The sequence below is a fragment of the Drosophila kikkawai genome, chromosome X (genome assembly GCF_030179895.1).
Source record: "Drosophila kikkawai strain 14028-0561.14 chromosome X, DkikHiC1v2, whole genome shotgun sequence".
NCBI classification, from domain to species: domain Eukaryota; kingdom Metazoa; phylum Arthropoda; class Insecta; order Diptera; family Drosophilidae; genus Drosophila; species Drosophila kikkawai.
In genome coordinates this window covers 32361557-32378955 of record NC_091733.1, presented here as the reverse complement: position 1 = coordinate 32378955, position 17399 = coordinate 32361557, and the positions used below count along the sequence as shown (strand labels likewise).

Genomic DNA, 17399 nt, shown 5'->3' with positions numbered 1-17399 from the left:
CGGGAAATATTAAATTAGTTGCCGGTAAACAGCTGATGTTTAAATTATCGACTATTTAGTCATTTTTTTGACAGTTTTTTGACAGTTGCAGCTGTTAATTATCGATAATTATTTTTTCTAGTGAGTGGCAATTTTGGAATATTTCTGTTAACATAAAAAGTACCAAAAATTAGGGTGAAAAAAAAATTAAAAATTTCAATGCTAATAAATAATAAATAACATTTTTAATAAATTTTACTGCAGCTTTTTATTTTAAATATTTTATTTAAAACTATAACACCTTCTTAAAAAAAACGCAAAAAGATAATATGAATATATCGATATATCCTCTGACAGTGTGCTGTTAATATTTTTAGCCACAATAAACAATATTATTTGGCAAGAAAAAAGTAAAGAAATTTAAAGCAATTATTTATGTTATTAATTTTATAAAATATAAATTTATTAAATATATATTTAATTATTTCAACCCCCAAAACAGCTCGCAGTTGCACGGTCTTAACAGTCCGTATGTGCTGTTGGGCGCGACTGTTAATTACAACCCTGCGATTTTTTTTCAATCGATAGTTTGGGCACTAAAATCTAGTGATGTACTCACTATCGATGTTTTTGCATCCCTACTAAAATCGATTTTTCAACGACAGCGACTGTCATCTCCTCTTCCGCTCTTTCTTTTTCTACCGTTCGCCTCTCAAGATGGTGCGTAAGAGACCCACGTTAGCTCCAAAATAAAATCGCTCCAATTCCCGGCCATCAGTGACAATTTTGCGACTAAAGTGCGCCGCTCAAAGAGTACTGGCAATGAGAATTGCGAATTTAATGGAATTTAGCAAGTGGCCAGGCCGGAAGCGCCGGGAATTCGAGTGTTTATATTTTTGTTAATGAAAAGTGATAATGAATAATTTGTTTTGTTGTGTCTCCACCCCCCACAGACGAAGGGTACATCCAGCTTTGGTAAACGCCACAACAAGACGCACACCCTGTGCCGTCGCTGTGGCCGCAGCTCCTACCACATCCAGAAGTCGACGTGCGCCCAGTGCGGCTACCCAGCCGCCAAGCTGCGTTCCTGTGAGTATCTCTTGGTGATCCATGTAGTACCTTGGCTAATTAATCTCTTCCCTCAACAGACAACTGGTCGGTGAAGGCCAAGAGGAGGAAGACCACCGGCACCGGTCGCATGCGCCACCTGAAGGTTGTGCGTCGTCGCTTCCGCAACGGATTCCGCGAGGGTACCCAGGCCAAGCCCAAGAAGGCCGTCCAGGCCGGCAAATAGGCAGAGGGAGGCCCTCCTTCGTCACACACAACATAAATTAGCTGATAAATCTTTAGAAATGGCCGCCGGCAGAGCCGAAAAGCCCCATCAACCAACTGTCGCCGCCGGCAAGCTAATAAAAGATCGAGGATAATAAATGTTTGTTTTTTTTTTTCAACCAAGTGAATGGTGACTATTTTTTTAATGTGCCAAAAGAAAAGTGAACGGAATTGTGAAGAAAATTCTACCCGAAAAGCAAAAGGCTTCAATGAACCTAACCTCGAGGAAGCAGCCATGTTTCCAGTGCTTATTCCGCGTTAAAGGAAGCCGAGCATTGTTGTTTTCAAAACGGAAACCTCGTGGAAGTGGTTCTGGAGACATGGCTCAAGGCCTCGCCTGCATTTACCAGCAAAAAGGTATCGAAGATCATTAACTGAATGTTTTCTGTTCAAAGAAAAGGAAAATCAAATGTCTAAGCAGCTTTTCCCATCAAATTTCGTTGTGAGTTTAACACTTTTAAATGTTTTTCTTTATAAAGTATACAATTAACTTCAATTTAGAAATGTTTCGCAAAGAGTTGCCTTGCCATATTCTATTTTTAAATTAAATTAAATGAATTTTATGCATTAAATTTAAAGTTAAAATGATTCTATTTGAATAATTTACCTAGTTAAATTGTAAATATTTTTTCATTTCAATTTAAAAATGTTTCGCTAAGATTTTCCTTGCCATATTATATTTATATATGTTTTAAATCTTGAATTAAAATAATTATATTTCAATTATTAACCCAGTTAAATGATCTTTGTCCCTTGGAGCTGGTAAATTTGGTTTTATATTTATAAAGTTGCCGAGGAAGAATATATATTTTGAGCAGGATAACCTTTCCATTTTCAGTTGTATTATTTGCAGTGGATTACAGCCAAAAGGTTCTTAGCCTTTAAGAGGAAGTGTGCCCAAGAATATAGAAAGTTTTAGGTCTTGGTTGAGGATAGAACTCTGCTTAATTTGCAAATTATATTTTGTAGGACAAAGGTTCATAACCTTCAGAAGAAGCAGTCGTTTTTAGAACTCTGCTTAATTTGCAATTTATATTCAGCATTTTATATAAAGTCGAGGCATTACTGCATTTAGTTTTAATCATGTCAAGCTTTGATATTCCCTCTACCCTTTGGTTTCATCTAAAATTGATTAGTAAACTTCTTAGAACGAGCTTAAAAACAGGATTAAACTGAAATGTTTGAAACTTTAGTCAGAGGAATTAAATCCATTAAATAGAATCAAAACAAATATTGGTTTCAACCATTACAAGTCTTTACGCTCTCAATTTAAGCCAACTTCACATGATCTACATTTTACTTATCCCAAGAAACGTACTCTATATATTTCTTTATTAATTAAACCTCTAAAATTACTATCTTATATTTATTAAAGTATTCAAATTTATTGTTAAATCAAACCTTACTAAGCTTAGCAACTGCTTTATATCATATTAAAGAAGTCATTTAATCGTTTACTAAGCCTTAGAAATTTGTTTAAAAAATTAACTTGGAATTGAATACCCTTCTAAATTAGCTTAATTCATTTTTTATATATAAATCTTTGCTATTGGTTAATGATAAAATGTTGTAGATCATTTTTTTTTTAGGGTTTTTCAAAAGAGAATATTTTTTAAATCTTTGTTTAAGTTGGCATAAAGTAAGAACTAGGAGCTAAAGGGTATTTCTAATAGGTTCTAAAGCAGAAATCTTTTCAATTCTTTTATTTAAACTATATCAGGTTGCATAGAAAATCATACCCCAAGTATAGGAATATAAACAATAGGGCGTCCTTCTCATTTTAAACTAAGAAATTAGAGGTTTGTAAAGGCTCTTCTCTTCCAGTGAATCCAGAAAAGATGTATCTTTTTTTTCAAAACCTGTCGAACTGTATGTTCTGAATTTGTATTCTTTTCAGGACTTCTCAAACTGTATGCTCTGAACTTGTATATTGCATACTTTCCAGCGGTTATAAAATTCTTACAATTATTTCAGCTTTTTCTGTAACATTTTTCTTTATTTTATTTCATTAATTAAATTATAAAAAAAAATACGTTCATTCGACCTTGCTTAGGGTAAGGTAAGTTTAATATCTAAGAAACATTCGGGCCTCGAGGATATCCTAAACTCCTCCGACTGCCCCTCGGTTTTAAGCAAGCAAGATAATATCGCACATCAAGCAGTGATTGATTGATCGGTTCTATGACTACGAAAGTGTTATCCTTCTCATTCTGTCGCTCGACTCTTGACTAACAGTACAATTTACAATGTATAAAGCGTTCGACTATAGCTAGGGAAGGGTAGGGGCTCGGGTTGGGTATATCGCCGGGTTTAACTAAACATATTTGCCACTAAATGCTAAGAAGACATTTACAAGTTTACATGCTAAAAAAGGGGAGTGTGCTAATCGGAGTGCGGATGCTGATTTGGATTCGGTTTCGCATGGCGGGCAGTGCTAGGGCTGGGCTTCGTCGTCGCAGCCTCCACTGATTCTGGAGCTGCCTTTGCCACGGTGGCCGTGGGCCGCTTGATCAGCAGCTTCTTCAGATTCTGGAAGGGTGCATCGAAGAGCACCGTCAGGGCCACGGAGGCCAGGAAGATCGATATGAACTCGTTGGTGTCGAGCTGTAAAGCATAAGTTTGTTTGTTAATAAATTAATTAGTATTAATTATACTCACTATAATCGAAACAAAGTTGTAATAGTGATGTATATGACGCCTTCGGCCCACATTGAAGAAAAACACGGGGAACTGCGTCAGGTAAATGGCGTACGAGAGCTTTGTGGACACCTGGAAGCCGCGCCAGGCAAACAGCTTCGTTAGTTTATCTGGAAATTTAAAGTATTTAGAAATAAATATTTAATAAATAAGAAATTAAATAATGAAACCCACTCGTGTAACCATTGTGAGACACAAACACAATCCAGGAGAAGAACAGGCACCAGGCTATGGGGGCAAAGGCCGCGTAGATGGCTGCATGCGTGGAATTATACACATAGTTGATGTCACCCATTGGAGCTGGTCCCAGGAGCGAGGCCAGCACACAAACGGTGGCCACCAGCCAGCCCAGCCTCAGCTGCAGGCTGCTCAGCCTGGCATTTTGATACTTTCGCAGGACATAGCCCAGCAGGATGCCCATGATGTACACCGTGGAGCGATGTGGCGGGAACGAGTACATGTAGTCGGCCGTGCGGAACAATCGCTGGATGCTGGCGGGGATTTTAGACATCACAAAGAGCTCTATAAAACGATTATAACAACCACTCACTTGGTGCCAAAGTATATATAATTCGAAAGCTGATTCACTATTGTTGTGTAGTATCTGGCCGCCGTGCCCACTGTGCAGAGCAGCAGCAGGGTCATGAGTCCCCGTCGTGGCCACCGCCACAGTCCCAGTATCAGCAGAGGAGCCACGGCAAAGAGCTCCGTATCAATGCCCAGGTGGTGCGTGTGCGTCAGGCACATCTCGCTGAAGCCAAAGTAGTTGTGGATGAAGAGCAGGTTGCGCCACCAGTTCTTCTTGCAAATATCCGCATGATGGCCCACCACCAGGTTCCACTGGGGCCCACTGCCCCACAAGGGCAGGACATAGGTGCAGAACAGGATCAAGGCGGCCAAGGGAGGGACAATTCTCATCAGGCGACTGATGTACTCGTTCTTCAGCCGAATGGGCTGCTGCTTCATCAGGCGTCCAAAGAGCGAGTAGGCGGTGAGCATGCCACTGAACAGCAAGAAGGGATCCGTGTACAGGGAGGCAGCCCTGCCAATCACCGTCCAGGGCTGGCCCAGGCTCTCCGACATGGCTGTGCGGTTGTTGTAGGGATTAAAGAACATGGCCATCGACTTGTGCGAGAAGATCAGCATGATGGCATTCAGGAAGCGGATGCCATGGACAGCCTCAATGTCACCGGGGGCACTGCTGGTGCTGAACAGCCAGCGCAGGTTCTTGTCCAGCGAGAAGGCTGTGAACCAGGCATCTGTGGGGGTTGAAAATATAATAAATAAACAATTACATTTTATTTAAATTGAAAACACGTACTCTGCTTGGGCTGGGACTTGGTGGAGCGATCGTAGATGGTGGACAGTATGGCCACGGAGAGTATCAGCACAAAGAAGCGCACTGCCCAGGTGGTGTTCCTATCCCAGGGCCGCTGATCCCTCACCTGGCACATCTGCGGCTCTACGCGTACATTAAAGCTGATGCCCGTGGAGGCCGTCTGATTGGCCAGATACTCTGCCACACTGTACTCCACGTCCCGGGCCGAGCAGCCCGAGGGCACGCACAGGCCCCAGTTGATTAGCGAGTAGCGGGGCACTCGGTGACCGGGCTGCAAATGGGAATAAAAGATCGAAGCCGGTTAGAGATAAGCCTGTGCAATGACGCAGGAGGAGGTGCCGCAATCCCTCCTCCTCCTTAATGTAAGTGAATCACCGGTGGGTGTTGTTGACCCCCCATTGCATCGAGACAAAGACTAGTTAAGCGGGAATTGCGGTCATTCAATTAAGCCAGGTTGCGCGTTCGTTGTCTAATTTACATTACAACAAAATTCATAAAAAGCATCGCTTTATCACCAAAAAAAAAAAAAATAAGAAAGAAATAAATAAACAAAAAAAATTAGAACTTGTTTTCTTACTTCATAGAATTTAATGCAAATTAGGTTCAAAGATTTAATTTAAGAAGCAAAAATTGTATGCAAATAATTAAAATAAATTATAAAAGGAGGAATAATCTGGGTAGATTTATATAAAATAAATTTGTATATTTTTAAAATCCATATTTAAAACGTATTTTAACCAGTTTCCTTAACAATTCCAAGTAAAGGTGTCATTTCCGACCCTATAAACCGTATATATTCTTGATCAGCATCACCAGGCGAGTCGATCTAGCCATGTTTGGAAGAAAACAAAATTTTTTAATTTTTTTTTTTAATTTTATGTCTTAACATTGTTTTTAATTGTCATAAAAAAAATTCAAAAATTTAAATCTCTTGGAAAATTAAATTTAATATGCAGATTTGTTAGCCTATTAAAAATGAGCATAAAAAAGTTTACCGAATTGAATTTGGTGCTTTTTTGGCTTAGTTATGATATTTTTTAAATTAAAATTGCCCACAGATAAAGACATAAAAAATATTATAATCTTTTAGGTCTTTGTGAAGGGTTTTTACAATTTATTTAGTGAAGGAGTCATTTCCGACCCCATAAATCATATATATTCTTGATCAGCATCGCCAGCCAAATCGTTTAAGCTATGTCCGGAGGAAAATCATATTTTTTGATATTTTACCAAATTTTGATAAGGGGTTACAACGTTAAATTCTCAAAAATTGAAAAAAAATGTTTAATTTTTTAAAATGTAACCAAAGAAAGCAGTTTTATTAACCTAATAAAAACTAACATAAAACAGTTTTCGGTATTGAATTTAATGCATTTTTAACAGAGTTACAGATTTTTTAAATTTGAATTTTTTAAAAAAATTGAAACTTTTTTTTTTTTTTAATTTGATAATGTTTATTATTTAAACTTTTTGCATAATTATTCCTTTAATATTATATTTTTTACTTATATTTTTAATTGGTTTAAAACAGTATACTCTCAGAGTTGATAGAATAAGCTTTAAATATTTTAATTTTTAAATATAGTTATTACTAAGCTTTTTCATAGTAAATTTCATGTCTCCAATTCAGATATTTTTCATACGTTAAACAACCGGAACAGACTCAGTATTTCATTCTTTGATATTTTCCCATAAATATAAATAAATTCCACAAAATTCACACACTGCGTATGAGTGATATAAATCACTAATAACGACTTTATGGGAGGGATGCTTTCCGTGGGTTTCGATTCTCCTCAAGGCAATGGGGAGGAGAAGGAGGAGTATGAGGAGGCGGAGATGGAGATCTATGTAGAATCGCACGAGAAACCCGTCCGTATATTGGGTTCAGTGGCCGGAGCTCCACTCGAAGCTCTCTCGGAGCTTCGATTTGCATTTTATGGCCATCTATCGCGTTTGATCGCTTTGCCGGCTTTGCTTTTCGTCTTGGCTCAAGTTCAATGTCGAAGTCGAACGATTTAGCGGCCCAATGTTAATCAATCTATTTGGCCGACATTTAACTTTCACATAAACAAAAATGAATAATACATCAGAGCCTGATTTATACTTGAATAATATTGAATTGAACTTTAAAAATGAATTGTAATAATTTTTAATAATTTTTTATGGATTTTTCAGGTTAAATTTAATTTAAAAACCAAACAAAATAAATAAATATTTAATAAGTTAAGTTGAAATAAATATTTATATTCGGGAACAATTCTAAAGAAATTCTAATTCAAAGAGAAAATATTAAAAAATATTTTTAATAAACAAATTTAATTCTTAGGAATTAAAAAAAATAAAATATATATATAAATTTGTCAATTTAATATTTTTTGTATGCCCAAAAACCTTAAAGACCCCATAAAACCCATTAAAAGCAATTAACTCGAAAGCCTTTATGTGAAATTAAATGATTCATATAGAGCCCCATCTATAATAATCTCCAGATCTTGGTCACGTGCACCCCCTAAAAGGCTCTCTCAACTGGTGAAGAATGGTGGAGAGGGGGGAGAGGAGGAGCAGTCCCAGGGACACACAGAGGTAGCATATACTCACGTCATTGAACTCGCTCTTGAAGGGTCCATGGGATTGGATGAGCTTGAAGAAGCTCTGCAGACGCTTCGATTTGTGGGGCAGGACTGGTTGGGCATAGGCCAGACAATACTGGCCGCGGAGTATTAGGTCATCTTGATCCTGATCCTGGTCGTTGTCCTTCTTCATCCGCTGCTGGATGCCCAAGCACTGATCAAAGTCCCCGGGCTGATTGATGTTGCCATTCAAAATGCCGGAGTTTAGCTTGCCACTGGCATCGTGCACTGGAAAATAAAAGGGGAATATAGATAATGAATAATAAATAAATATAAATGATATTTTATTAAGTTGTTAAATTATATATTTTATGTTATTTCTACTTCTGTGAATTTAAATTTAAAATTTTTATATTTTCTTTTAATTAAGCCATCTCTTCTCTTAGACAAAATGTTGTTTTCTATTCATTTTAATTAATTTCGTTGCTCGTTTAAATTTTTTCTTTCTCCAATTTATTTAGTGTAATAAAAATCCTTGTTCTTTTCTTTAAATTAATGTCAATAAAATTGGTTAAAATTAGCATGATTATACGACTTTCTTAAGAGCTTTGATTGATGGCAAAACAGTTAAAAGAAAGAGCTAATGTGGACCTATAACAAGGTGGATATATTAATGAAATCTTTAAAAGATTAAATGAGTATATATACTTTCTTAGACAGCTTTAAGCTTTAATAGAAATATATTAAAAATGTATACATATTTTTTAAATATCTTTATTTTTTTTTTAAGCAAGGCAAAAGTAAGTTTGAGGACTGATCTACTTCCTGAGTTACCTTATGTTTATAGCTTGTCTTGTAAATTAAAATGTTAATAAATATTTAACATACAAAAAACTATACTTTAATTGCTATTATTTTGATCTAAAAATTGCAAAATTCCTCAAATAGCTTATAATTGTGATCCATTCACGTTTCGCTTTCGGCTCTCCCTGGTTGAAGGTGTAATGTGTAATTGTGTATGTGTGTGTGGGGTGGCGGGGTGGTGACCTTGACTGTGATCGCAACTCGTTTTGTGTCTCGTTCTGATTCTGAGCCGCAGTCAACGTTGCGGTCTTTTGTGTCAAGTTCGCGTGGAATCACTGCCTTTAGCAATCGCAATTTTCGCTCGATGTTTGCAATTTTGCTGCTCTTGGCAAGAAAAAAATTCACTAGATGCAATTGGCAATGCCACAACAATGTGTGTGTGTGTGTGTGCGAATGTGGGTAAAGTTCGACGGTTGGCCTTCACTTTGGCGCGCACACACAGCTGCAGTTTACAGTGTCGGACAAAACAAGCAAGTGTTTTACATGCTGTAACTTTATGTTCTTTGGGATTTTATTTTTCCTCATTTTTAGTTATTAAAAGCAAAGAGTTTTTTTAATTTTTTGATATTTTTAAAAGTCAGTTCGTTTGTAAATAATATAGTATTATGATTTTACAACTGGAGGTGATTTTTTTCTTAACTTGAAAATAATTTGCAATTAATTTTTAAAATGTAAGAAAAATAAAGCTTTAACTCTTATAACTTTGGCTTCAAAATAAAATACTTTAGAGACTTCAAATATGAAAAATAAAATATTAAATAAATATTTAAAATATATCGCTTCCATATATTACTATTGCCACTATTATTTTGATCACAACTGTTACGATTTTGAGGCACAGATGACTTTGGGGTCTTTCGATTTATGTCGACTCGTCTGGCGGTCACACTACTCGCCGGCAGAGGCCAGTTGGCAATGACTCGAATTCGAGCTGAAACGTCCCCCGACTGGTTCTAAGTATCCAAGCATCCAAGTGGCTATCCATCCAGCCAATCCAAGACCAACTATTATCCACTTGCAGAACTAGAACCGGCGATGCCGCCTTCTTTTTGTTTGCTTTGCTTACTTTGCTCTTTTGGCTAATTTGTTTACTGTCACGGCATGGCCTTGAAGAAATCCCCCTCCCGGTGGGGTTTTTTGTTTTTGTTTTTGTTTACTCTACTCACTTTGCAGCGCCCACAAATCAAAGTTGTCCAAGGCATCCAGGTATTGGCGCATCTGGCGGCGGCACAGCGATGAGGCATCCGGATTTCTGGCCGGATCGAATGGCTGGGTGATGGCCAGAAAACGCCTGCCGATGTTGTACAAATAAACTGGAATTTCAAAATAAAATAAATAAAATAAAAAACATAATAAATAAAAATTATATGGAGTAAGGAAAATAATATAAAATGTAGTTCAATTCCATTTATTTTGTTTTTAATTTAATAATAATTGTAAAAATATCAAATCAATTTACTTGCCTCAATTTTCAATTGGCATTTAAGTAAATTATAGTGCTGAACGCTTGACCCCCCCACTTAACACCCTATCTCACAGCTCCAGCTTGGCCAATCTCTATTGGCCATAATTGTGGCCATTTCTGCACTTTTCAAAAATTGCATTATATCAGAAAACCAAAGCGAAATGTATAACAAAGGAAGTTGACATAAGATTCGCTTTGATTTTCAATGGAAAATAAAATCATTTAACTGGGTTTTTATGGCTAATAGCCAGTGATTCACTTGCAAGCCGCCAAAAGGCAAACAAAAACTTGAGGTATTTACAACAAACGCTAACCCGTGATTAGCAAATATTAATACAGATCGGTAATCAATGAGAGTATCATAAATCATATTATAATTGTCAAGTCTGAAGCATAGAAAATTACTTTAAATTAAGGCTTTCGGTTGTTAACAGAGATTGGTTTTTACGAGGCCAGCAAATGTATTCCGAATTCCAGGATATTATAAAGTTGGAGAGAGATATAGGAAATTCAATTATGGATTTTAATTGGGTTTTTAAGTAAATGTATAAATTTTAAAATTAATTTAAGCCATCTGAATAATTTCCTGTGGAAAATTAATCCTTTGGAAATCGGTAAATATGGTCTGTTAAATTTTAAATAGTTTTTTTTAAATAGTTGTTGGACGTTTTTGATTAATATAAAGGATGAAATAAATGAGAAAATTGATTGGTTATATATTTTGACTAAAGAAAGTATTGAGTTTTAAGAGTTTAAAGTTGGAAAATAATTTGTAAATATGTTTAACTAAGTTATAAAATATATTCTGGTCTGTAGTCTTATTTTCCCATGGGTAATATTGCCATAAAATATTTACTATACCATATTTTTATTCTACTATTTAAGAAAACCTTTTTAAAATCACCAAGAACTAACAACAATAATCTTTTATATCCAGAATCTAAATAATAATAATTATTATAAATATTATTAATTATTTTAGCTGACAAAAAAAAGTCTTTTAAATCCAGAATACCCCACCTATATTTCCCTCTTTTATTATTTATATACCTGATGAGCTATATATAAACACAAGTGCTGTCCAAAATTGGCCAAGGTCAGGCCCCGAGGGGCACGTGGCTCTCGAACAGCGAACAGGAAGTCAGTGAGGCTTGGTGCCTTCGGGGGATAATGAGGCGCCATCCCGAGACTAAGATGGCGAGAGGCCTGCCGATGGCAGAGTTCCAGTTTCAGGTTCGCAAAAAGCCACAGCCAAGTACCCACATGGAGTGGCCACATCATCAGCATGCCAGGGGCAGTGCTTTGGTTCTGATTAACATTTCCATTGTGGCGGCCTGCTAGGGGTTTTGTATGCTTCTGCCTCTCATTTGGAATGCCAAGCTCGTCCAGCCGTCGAACATCGATCCATCAGCCCGCCTGCATCCGTCTTTCTTTTTGGGGGAGGCGGTGGAAAAAAGTGCTAAAATGCGTCAGAGTGCGACGAGATCTGACTGCGGAATGCGCGACAAGCCTGTCGTCATATTCTATATATATATATATATCTATACTATACCTATATCTATACGTGTGCCCACTAAATTTGGAAAAGCATCGGGTGTATAGAGTATTGAGAATTGGGAATTCTACGGTTCCCCCCGATCAATTGTCAGTCGCGGCATGAAGATGTGCCAACCAACAACCAACAATGGCAGCCGTGCGAAACGAAGCCGCCTGGCGACTGCCTCGCTCATTAGCATCGCAAATTATGAAGATCTTGGGACATTGATAGAATGACACAACGGAGTTCCAGAATACATTTTTGTAACTCTCTAAATTCCCATTGTTCGGGTTTAAATTTAAGGGAATTTGTAACTAAAATAGAGCCGGAATTTATGGCTAAAATAAATATTAAAAAAAAGGTTTAAGCTGTAAAATCAGAAACCAAACTAAGTGGAGATGCTGTTCTTTTATAAATAAAACAATAAGTTTGGGTATGTTTTTAAGTGTTAAATTCTTCAAACTAACCAACAAAAAACTAAAGAGTACTAGACAATCCCATAAAGTAAGCCTATAAAACTTCATCCACTTGTTATGCAATCTCTTTGGTAAACCATAAAATGCCGATAAAAAAGAAACGTTCAGGGAATGGAAAATTAATAGCCTTAAAAAACGTTTAATAAAATTCCCCAGAAAATAATACAAAAAAAAGACTTTATGCGAAATCCTATCAGTCAATCGTAAATATTTCTTTAATCCAATGTAACCAAGAAACACCTAAATCTCCTGTGACACAATGAAATGGAAAGCCAAAGCCAAGTGATTTTATGCACCCAATTGCCCCATCAATCAGAGGCACACAACAGCAATTGCAGAAAAAGCACAGTGGTCTGAGTTAAAAGATATATAAAAATAATAAATAAAATTATGAAATTATAAAGAAACTGTAAAAAATAAGAATTTCATAATTTTATTTCATTAAAACATTTTAAAATAAAATATTCAAGCTGAAAGATACATTAAACAAAAGAAGTAGCATAAATTCTGGTATACTTTCAATGAGAAATGTATATTAAAATCTTTTACAAATAAGAAATTAAGAAATTCTTAACAGAAAATAAAATAAAAATTCCCATAATTATATATAATGAAAATTATTTAACCTGCCTAACCTATTTATTATATATTAAAACATTTATATATAAAATTCTCACATATACCAAATCCCTCTTCAGGCTTAAATCCCGTCTCACTGTCTGATTGGATTACATAAAATAAACTAAAATTAAATTATACAAAAAACAACAATTTCTAAATAATATAAATTAAATTACAAGCCCACTATGCATTTTGGCCAGATGCTAAGTAGCTGCTAGAGAATGGCTATGCTGAGCTTGCGATTTATGCAAAAAACAAGAACCACACTCCGGACCAGGCCAGCTGCCTGGCGGCTTAATTAGCCGTGTGTTTCGTGCTCGTATTTGTACTTGTCTCTGACCCACTTGGGCAACCTGTGCTAACTGAGTTAACTGAAAATTGAAAACTGAAAGCCGAACGGCCAACAGCTGCCGCTGGACTCTCGGGCGACTCGCGACTCGAGACTTGCGACTCGCGAGTGTTGGCCAATTCCTGGCCCCAAATTCGCGCAATCCTTGGCGGCGCCAAACGGTGCTTTTGGATTGGCCAAGAGCGTTCTAGTTATTGGATCGAGTTTTTGGTTCGAACCATGACTCAAAGCCTGGCTCGATTCCCATTGATTCGAATATGAATCGCAATGATGAGATCGCAAAATGCACGCGGTCTTGTTTGCCAAAAAATGATTTCATTTTACCAATTAGCGTCGGCTCATCCTTCTCAAGTATATCTATAGATCTTTCTATATATCTATATATCTTTCTTGATATGGGTTTACTTGTGTTTGTGTTTATTCAGAATCCCAAACACAATCCGTTCAGCACTTGTCACTTTGTTCTCACAAACATTTGGCCAGCTACTGCAATGCGATCGCGATATGAGCTTGTTTGCATAGCTTACACGGAGAGAAAATGCAGGGAAAATACAGGAACAAAATAAAATCACTTGAGTTTACATTTTAAGTTTCATTTTGTAAGCTTTAAAAACCCTTCAAGCTATTTTAGAATTTTTTCTGATTTTATTTTTGAATTAAGAAAGTTTGGCATTATTTATACATTTATTTTTTTATTAATTATTTTTAAATAAATAAATTGTAGCATTTTTTATGATTTTAATTTGAAATTATTAAATATATTTATTTTCTGTGTCCTACCCTACGTATACGTAATTTTCCCCTTTCCTCTCAAGAGCCCCAACTAAGCCGAGTTTAAAGCCAATATTTAACCAGCCAATTGACAACTTGGCTTAACTGCTCACCGCCAAGAGGTTAAAGCTTGTGATTCGGCGCCAATTTGCCACCGTTATGCGAGTTCTTGTTATCTCAATGGGGCTAGATATCTCGGGTTCCATTCCCCAATGCCGCCATTAACCATTAGCTATGGGGGGTATGATGACTCTGGCGATTGGTTTGGAGTGGAGGAGACATGCATAGAGCTCCTCTAAGGAGGATGATGCCACTCCACGACGAAGCTGGCAAAGATCAATTACAAACAAACGAGTCACAAAGTGGGCAACAAAAAAACAAAAAATATAAAAAAAACCAAACAGCGAAAAAACCAAAGCACTTAAAGTCCGGTATGGGCTGGGCCTCTGGGCAGGAACGAATGGGAGGTACATCTTCATTGGGCTTTATGTACTTGTAAATGTCTAAGATATCTCCATGTTTACATATATATTTATTTATTTATTTTTCGAGTACTCTTGTAAAAGTGTGTTGGCGCAGCGTTGCGAATTTTATGAGCTGCAAAAATTAGCCATGAAAGATGCGATATTTAACGCCAAGCTAAGCGCTGGAATAATCATTAAGAGACTATCTGAAAAAACGTACCTAAAGCCATATTTATAGTTAACAATAGTTGTCTAGTAACCTGCTTTATAAAACCTTCTTAGCCAAGAGCTTAAAACAGTTGAAATGAGTTTAAAAACCTTTGTAATTTCTCAGCTGCAATATAAATGGATTAAATGAGATTCGCTTACGTGCAGATAAAAAAAAAAAAACACAAAAAAAAAACGGTAATTAAATCAACAAAAAATTGTCTCGCTTACGTGAGACTTCGCACTTTGCCTTGACGGAGGTCTGGACTTGTACTATGTGCATATGTCTGGGGGTTTTCCCCCGAATCATCCTCATCATGTCCTAACTTTTACTGCAAATATTGGCACCGGAAAAGAGAATAAAAAGAGCCAACAAGGCCAAACCTTTTAACAAGAATAAGTACGCAACCAAAAAGGCGAGACAGGGTATTAGATAAGCAGATACAATAGATATATTATATATAGAGGTACAGGTACAGCTAAAGGTACATCTACACCTCCAGGAAGTGGCCCAGAGAAGCTAACAAAAAATCATATATGCCAGCCAGCAATTGATTTTATTTGACGCACGCGCCTCTTATGCAACAATCCGCTTTTTTAAGCCAAGTGTCCGAGTGTCGTTAACATTAACCGTCGTACATTATACATTACATTACACAGTACACAGTACAAGTACAATTGCAGAAATCGCTTTTGGCCGAAATGCCCAAGGCCTCGATGTGGGCGGCGTGAGAAAGTGCCCATCGATCGATTGGTAAGCGATATGGTGAGAAATAAATATAAATTAATATTGGGCCAAGACCAGAAGGGTCCTCAAAGTAGGCTAAATATATGAATGCAATTATAGGAAATTTACAAGAAATATTTAAATAGAAAATATAGAGAAAATGTAAAGAAAATATCTTAAAAATACTTTAAATGTTTAGGAAAATATGGAAAAAATATTAAATCATCTGTTAATTAATTTAATATTTTTGCCATAACTGAAACTACATTTAAAGTATTAACTATAATTATAAAGGAAATTTACAGGAAATATTTAAAGAGAATATATAAAGAAAATATAGAGAAAATATCTTAAAGATACTTTAAATGTTTATGAAAAACATAAAAAAAAATATGGAATCATCTGTTAATTGACTAAATATTTTTTCCACATTTTATAAAAACATTTAAAGTATTTTTAAGTAATTTTCTTTATAAACACAAGGATAAATTCTATAAAAAAGTGTATTGAAAATCCTATACAAAATTCCATTAAAACTTTTTTAAAAAATTCTACTAAAAAATTCTTTTAAAATGTTCCTATAAACTCACCCTTCTCATCCTCCTCCACCTGATCGTCTTCGTGGGCATTGGCGGCCTCCAGTCGATGCAGCTGGTGGAGCGTAAAATTTCCGGGCCCCGCATGCAGCTCACTGAGATTGGCCGTCTGATACTCCAGGATTGTGGTGGTGGCCTCGTCGGCGAAGAGCTTCAGGCTGTAGTTCACCTTGTCCTCGAAAATCGATGCGATCTTGCTCTCCAGCTTATCCCCGGCCACATCGCCAGGATGATCCGATCCCTGGCCCGATCGACTGAGCAGATTATCGCCCAAATTGCAATTATCCTTTAGGTTGCAAGTGTCCGGCACGGGGGCACCGCCATCGAGGGCCAGGCAGCAGTTGGCCACAGCGAGGAGGAGGAGCAGGAACAGGACGCTGGCCTTGGCCATAGTTTAACGGGGGATATATTCAATCAGTTCTTTCCGGCAATACCCTGGCACATAATCACAGACAGGCACAAAAAAAATTAAGGAAATATATATAGCCGATATATATTTGGTTTTGTTTTTTAATATTCCCGAAAAATCGAGTGGGGCAGCGAGGCGGATTAGATCTAGCGACCGACCGCCAAGACGAAGCATTCGACGACAACTGATTGTCCAAATGCCGCCGAGCATGCGAAGACCGCTCAGCCCCAGCTTGGCTCAGCGGTGGCTCGGCGGCGGCTCGACGGTGGCTCGGCGGCTCGGCAACTTGGGTTCGCGGGTTCGGCGATCTGCGAGCGAATTTCAAAACCAAATGCAAGCCGAATTTTGTTTTTTCGAGATCTACGATCATAGCAGCTGGGAGCTGGCTGGCTGAGAACGTAGATTGCATGGCCAAAATGCCAGGTGATCCGGCTGCTTCACCTGCCGCCAATTTGCTCAGCTTCGAGAACGAGATGAGAATGGATTTTATTTTTTATTCCCAATACAAGACTCCCACAGTTATCGGATAAGTGTTGCTGCCATGAAAAAAACCTACATCCATATGGCCAAGATAATTGGGCGGTGACAAATGTGTCTGGAAAATCTGATTCCCTTCGGGTTTTATCTTGATTTTATAACTTTATCACAATGATTTATCGATCAACTTGAGTTTGAGCTTAAAAAAAAATTATTAAATATTTAACTTTTAATAAAAATGTATTTTTAGAGATTTTATTGCAGTCTGAGGAGGAAAATTCTTAATTAATTAAATATTTCAATTATAAAATACACATAAACAACTAACTAAACTTTATACTCAAAGTATTTTTAGAGATTTTAATTTTGCCTAAATTTTTTTAGTAATTAAATAATAATTATGATACATATTTAATAAAAAAAAAATAAAGTAAATAAAAGATTGCCTGAAAAAAATTAAATTTAATAAAATAAATAAACTTTAAACATCAAAGATATTTAAGCTCTCTAAAAAAA

At 36.6% G+C, this 17399-nt stretch overlaps 2 protein-coding genes across 5 annotated transcripts; one reads left to right on the top strand and one right to left on the bottom strand.

Annotated features, from left to right (window-relative positions):
• The first annotated feature begins 567 nt into the window (after window positions 1-567).
• Window positions 568-1410, top strand: RpL37a (ribosomal protein L37a). The gene is made up of 3 exons (XM_017161915.2): window positions 568-699; window positions 933-1068; window positions 1128-1410. Exons 1-3 carry the CDS (start codon window positions 697-699, stop codon window positions 1271-1273), a joined length of 285 nt encoding a protein of 94 aa, XP_017017404.1. The 5' UTR covers window positions 568-696; the 3' UTR covers window positions 1274-1410.
• Window positions 1411-3327: 1917 nt separating this feature from the next.
• Window positions 3328-16593, bottom strand: drd (drop dead). Of its 4 annotated transcripts, none has more exons than XM_070288198.1 (8): window positions 13557-13675; window positions 9951-10097; window positions 7949-8208; window positions 5330-5618; window positions 4559-5267; window positions 4183-4499; window positions 3970-4118; window positions 3328-3915 (listed from the first exon to the last, which is right to left on the bottom strand). In XM_070288198.1, exons 2-8 carry the CDS (start codon window positions 10000-10002, stop codon window positions 3694-3696), a joined length of 1998 nt encoding a protein of 665 aa, XP_070144299.1. In that variant the 5' UTR covers window positions 10003-10097; window positions 13557-13675; the 3' UTR covers window positions 3328-3693. The 4 variants fall into 4 exon arrangements, with proteins under 4 accessions (XP_070144299.1, XP_070144300.1, XP_017017423.1 ...); XM_070288199.1 differs by having other exon boundaries at window positions 13638-13656; XM_017161934.3 differs by lacking the exon at window positions 13557-13675 and adding an exon at window positions 11300-11780.
• Between the last annotated feature and the right edge of the window lie 806 nt (window positions 16594-17399).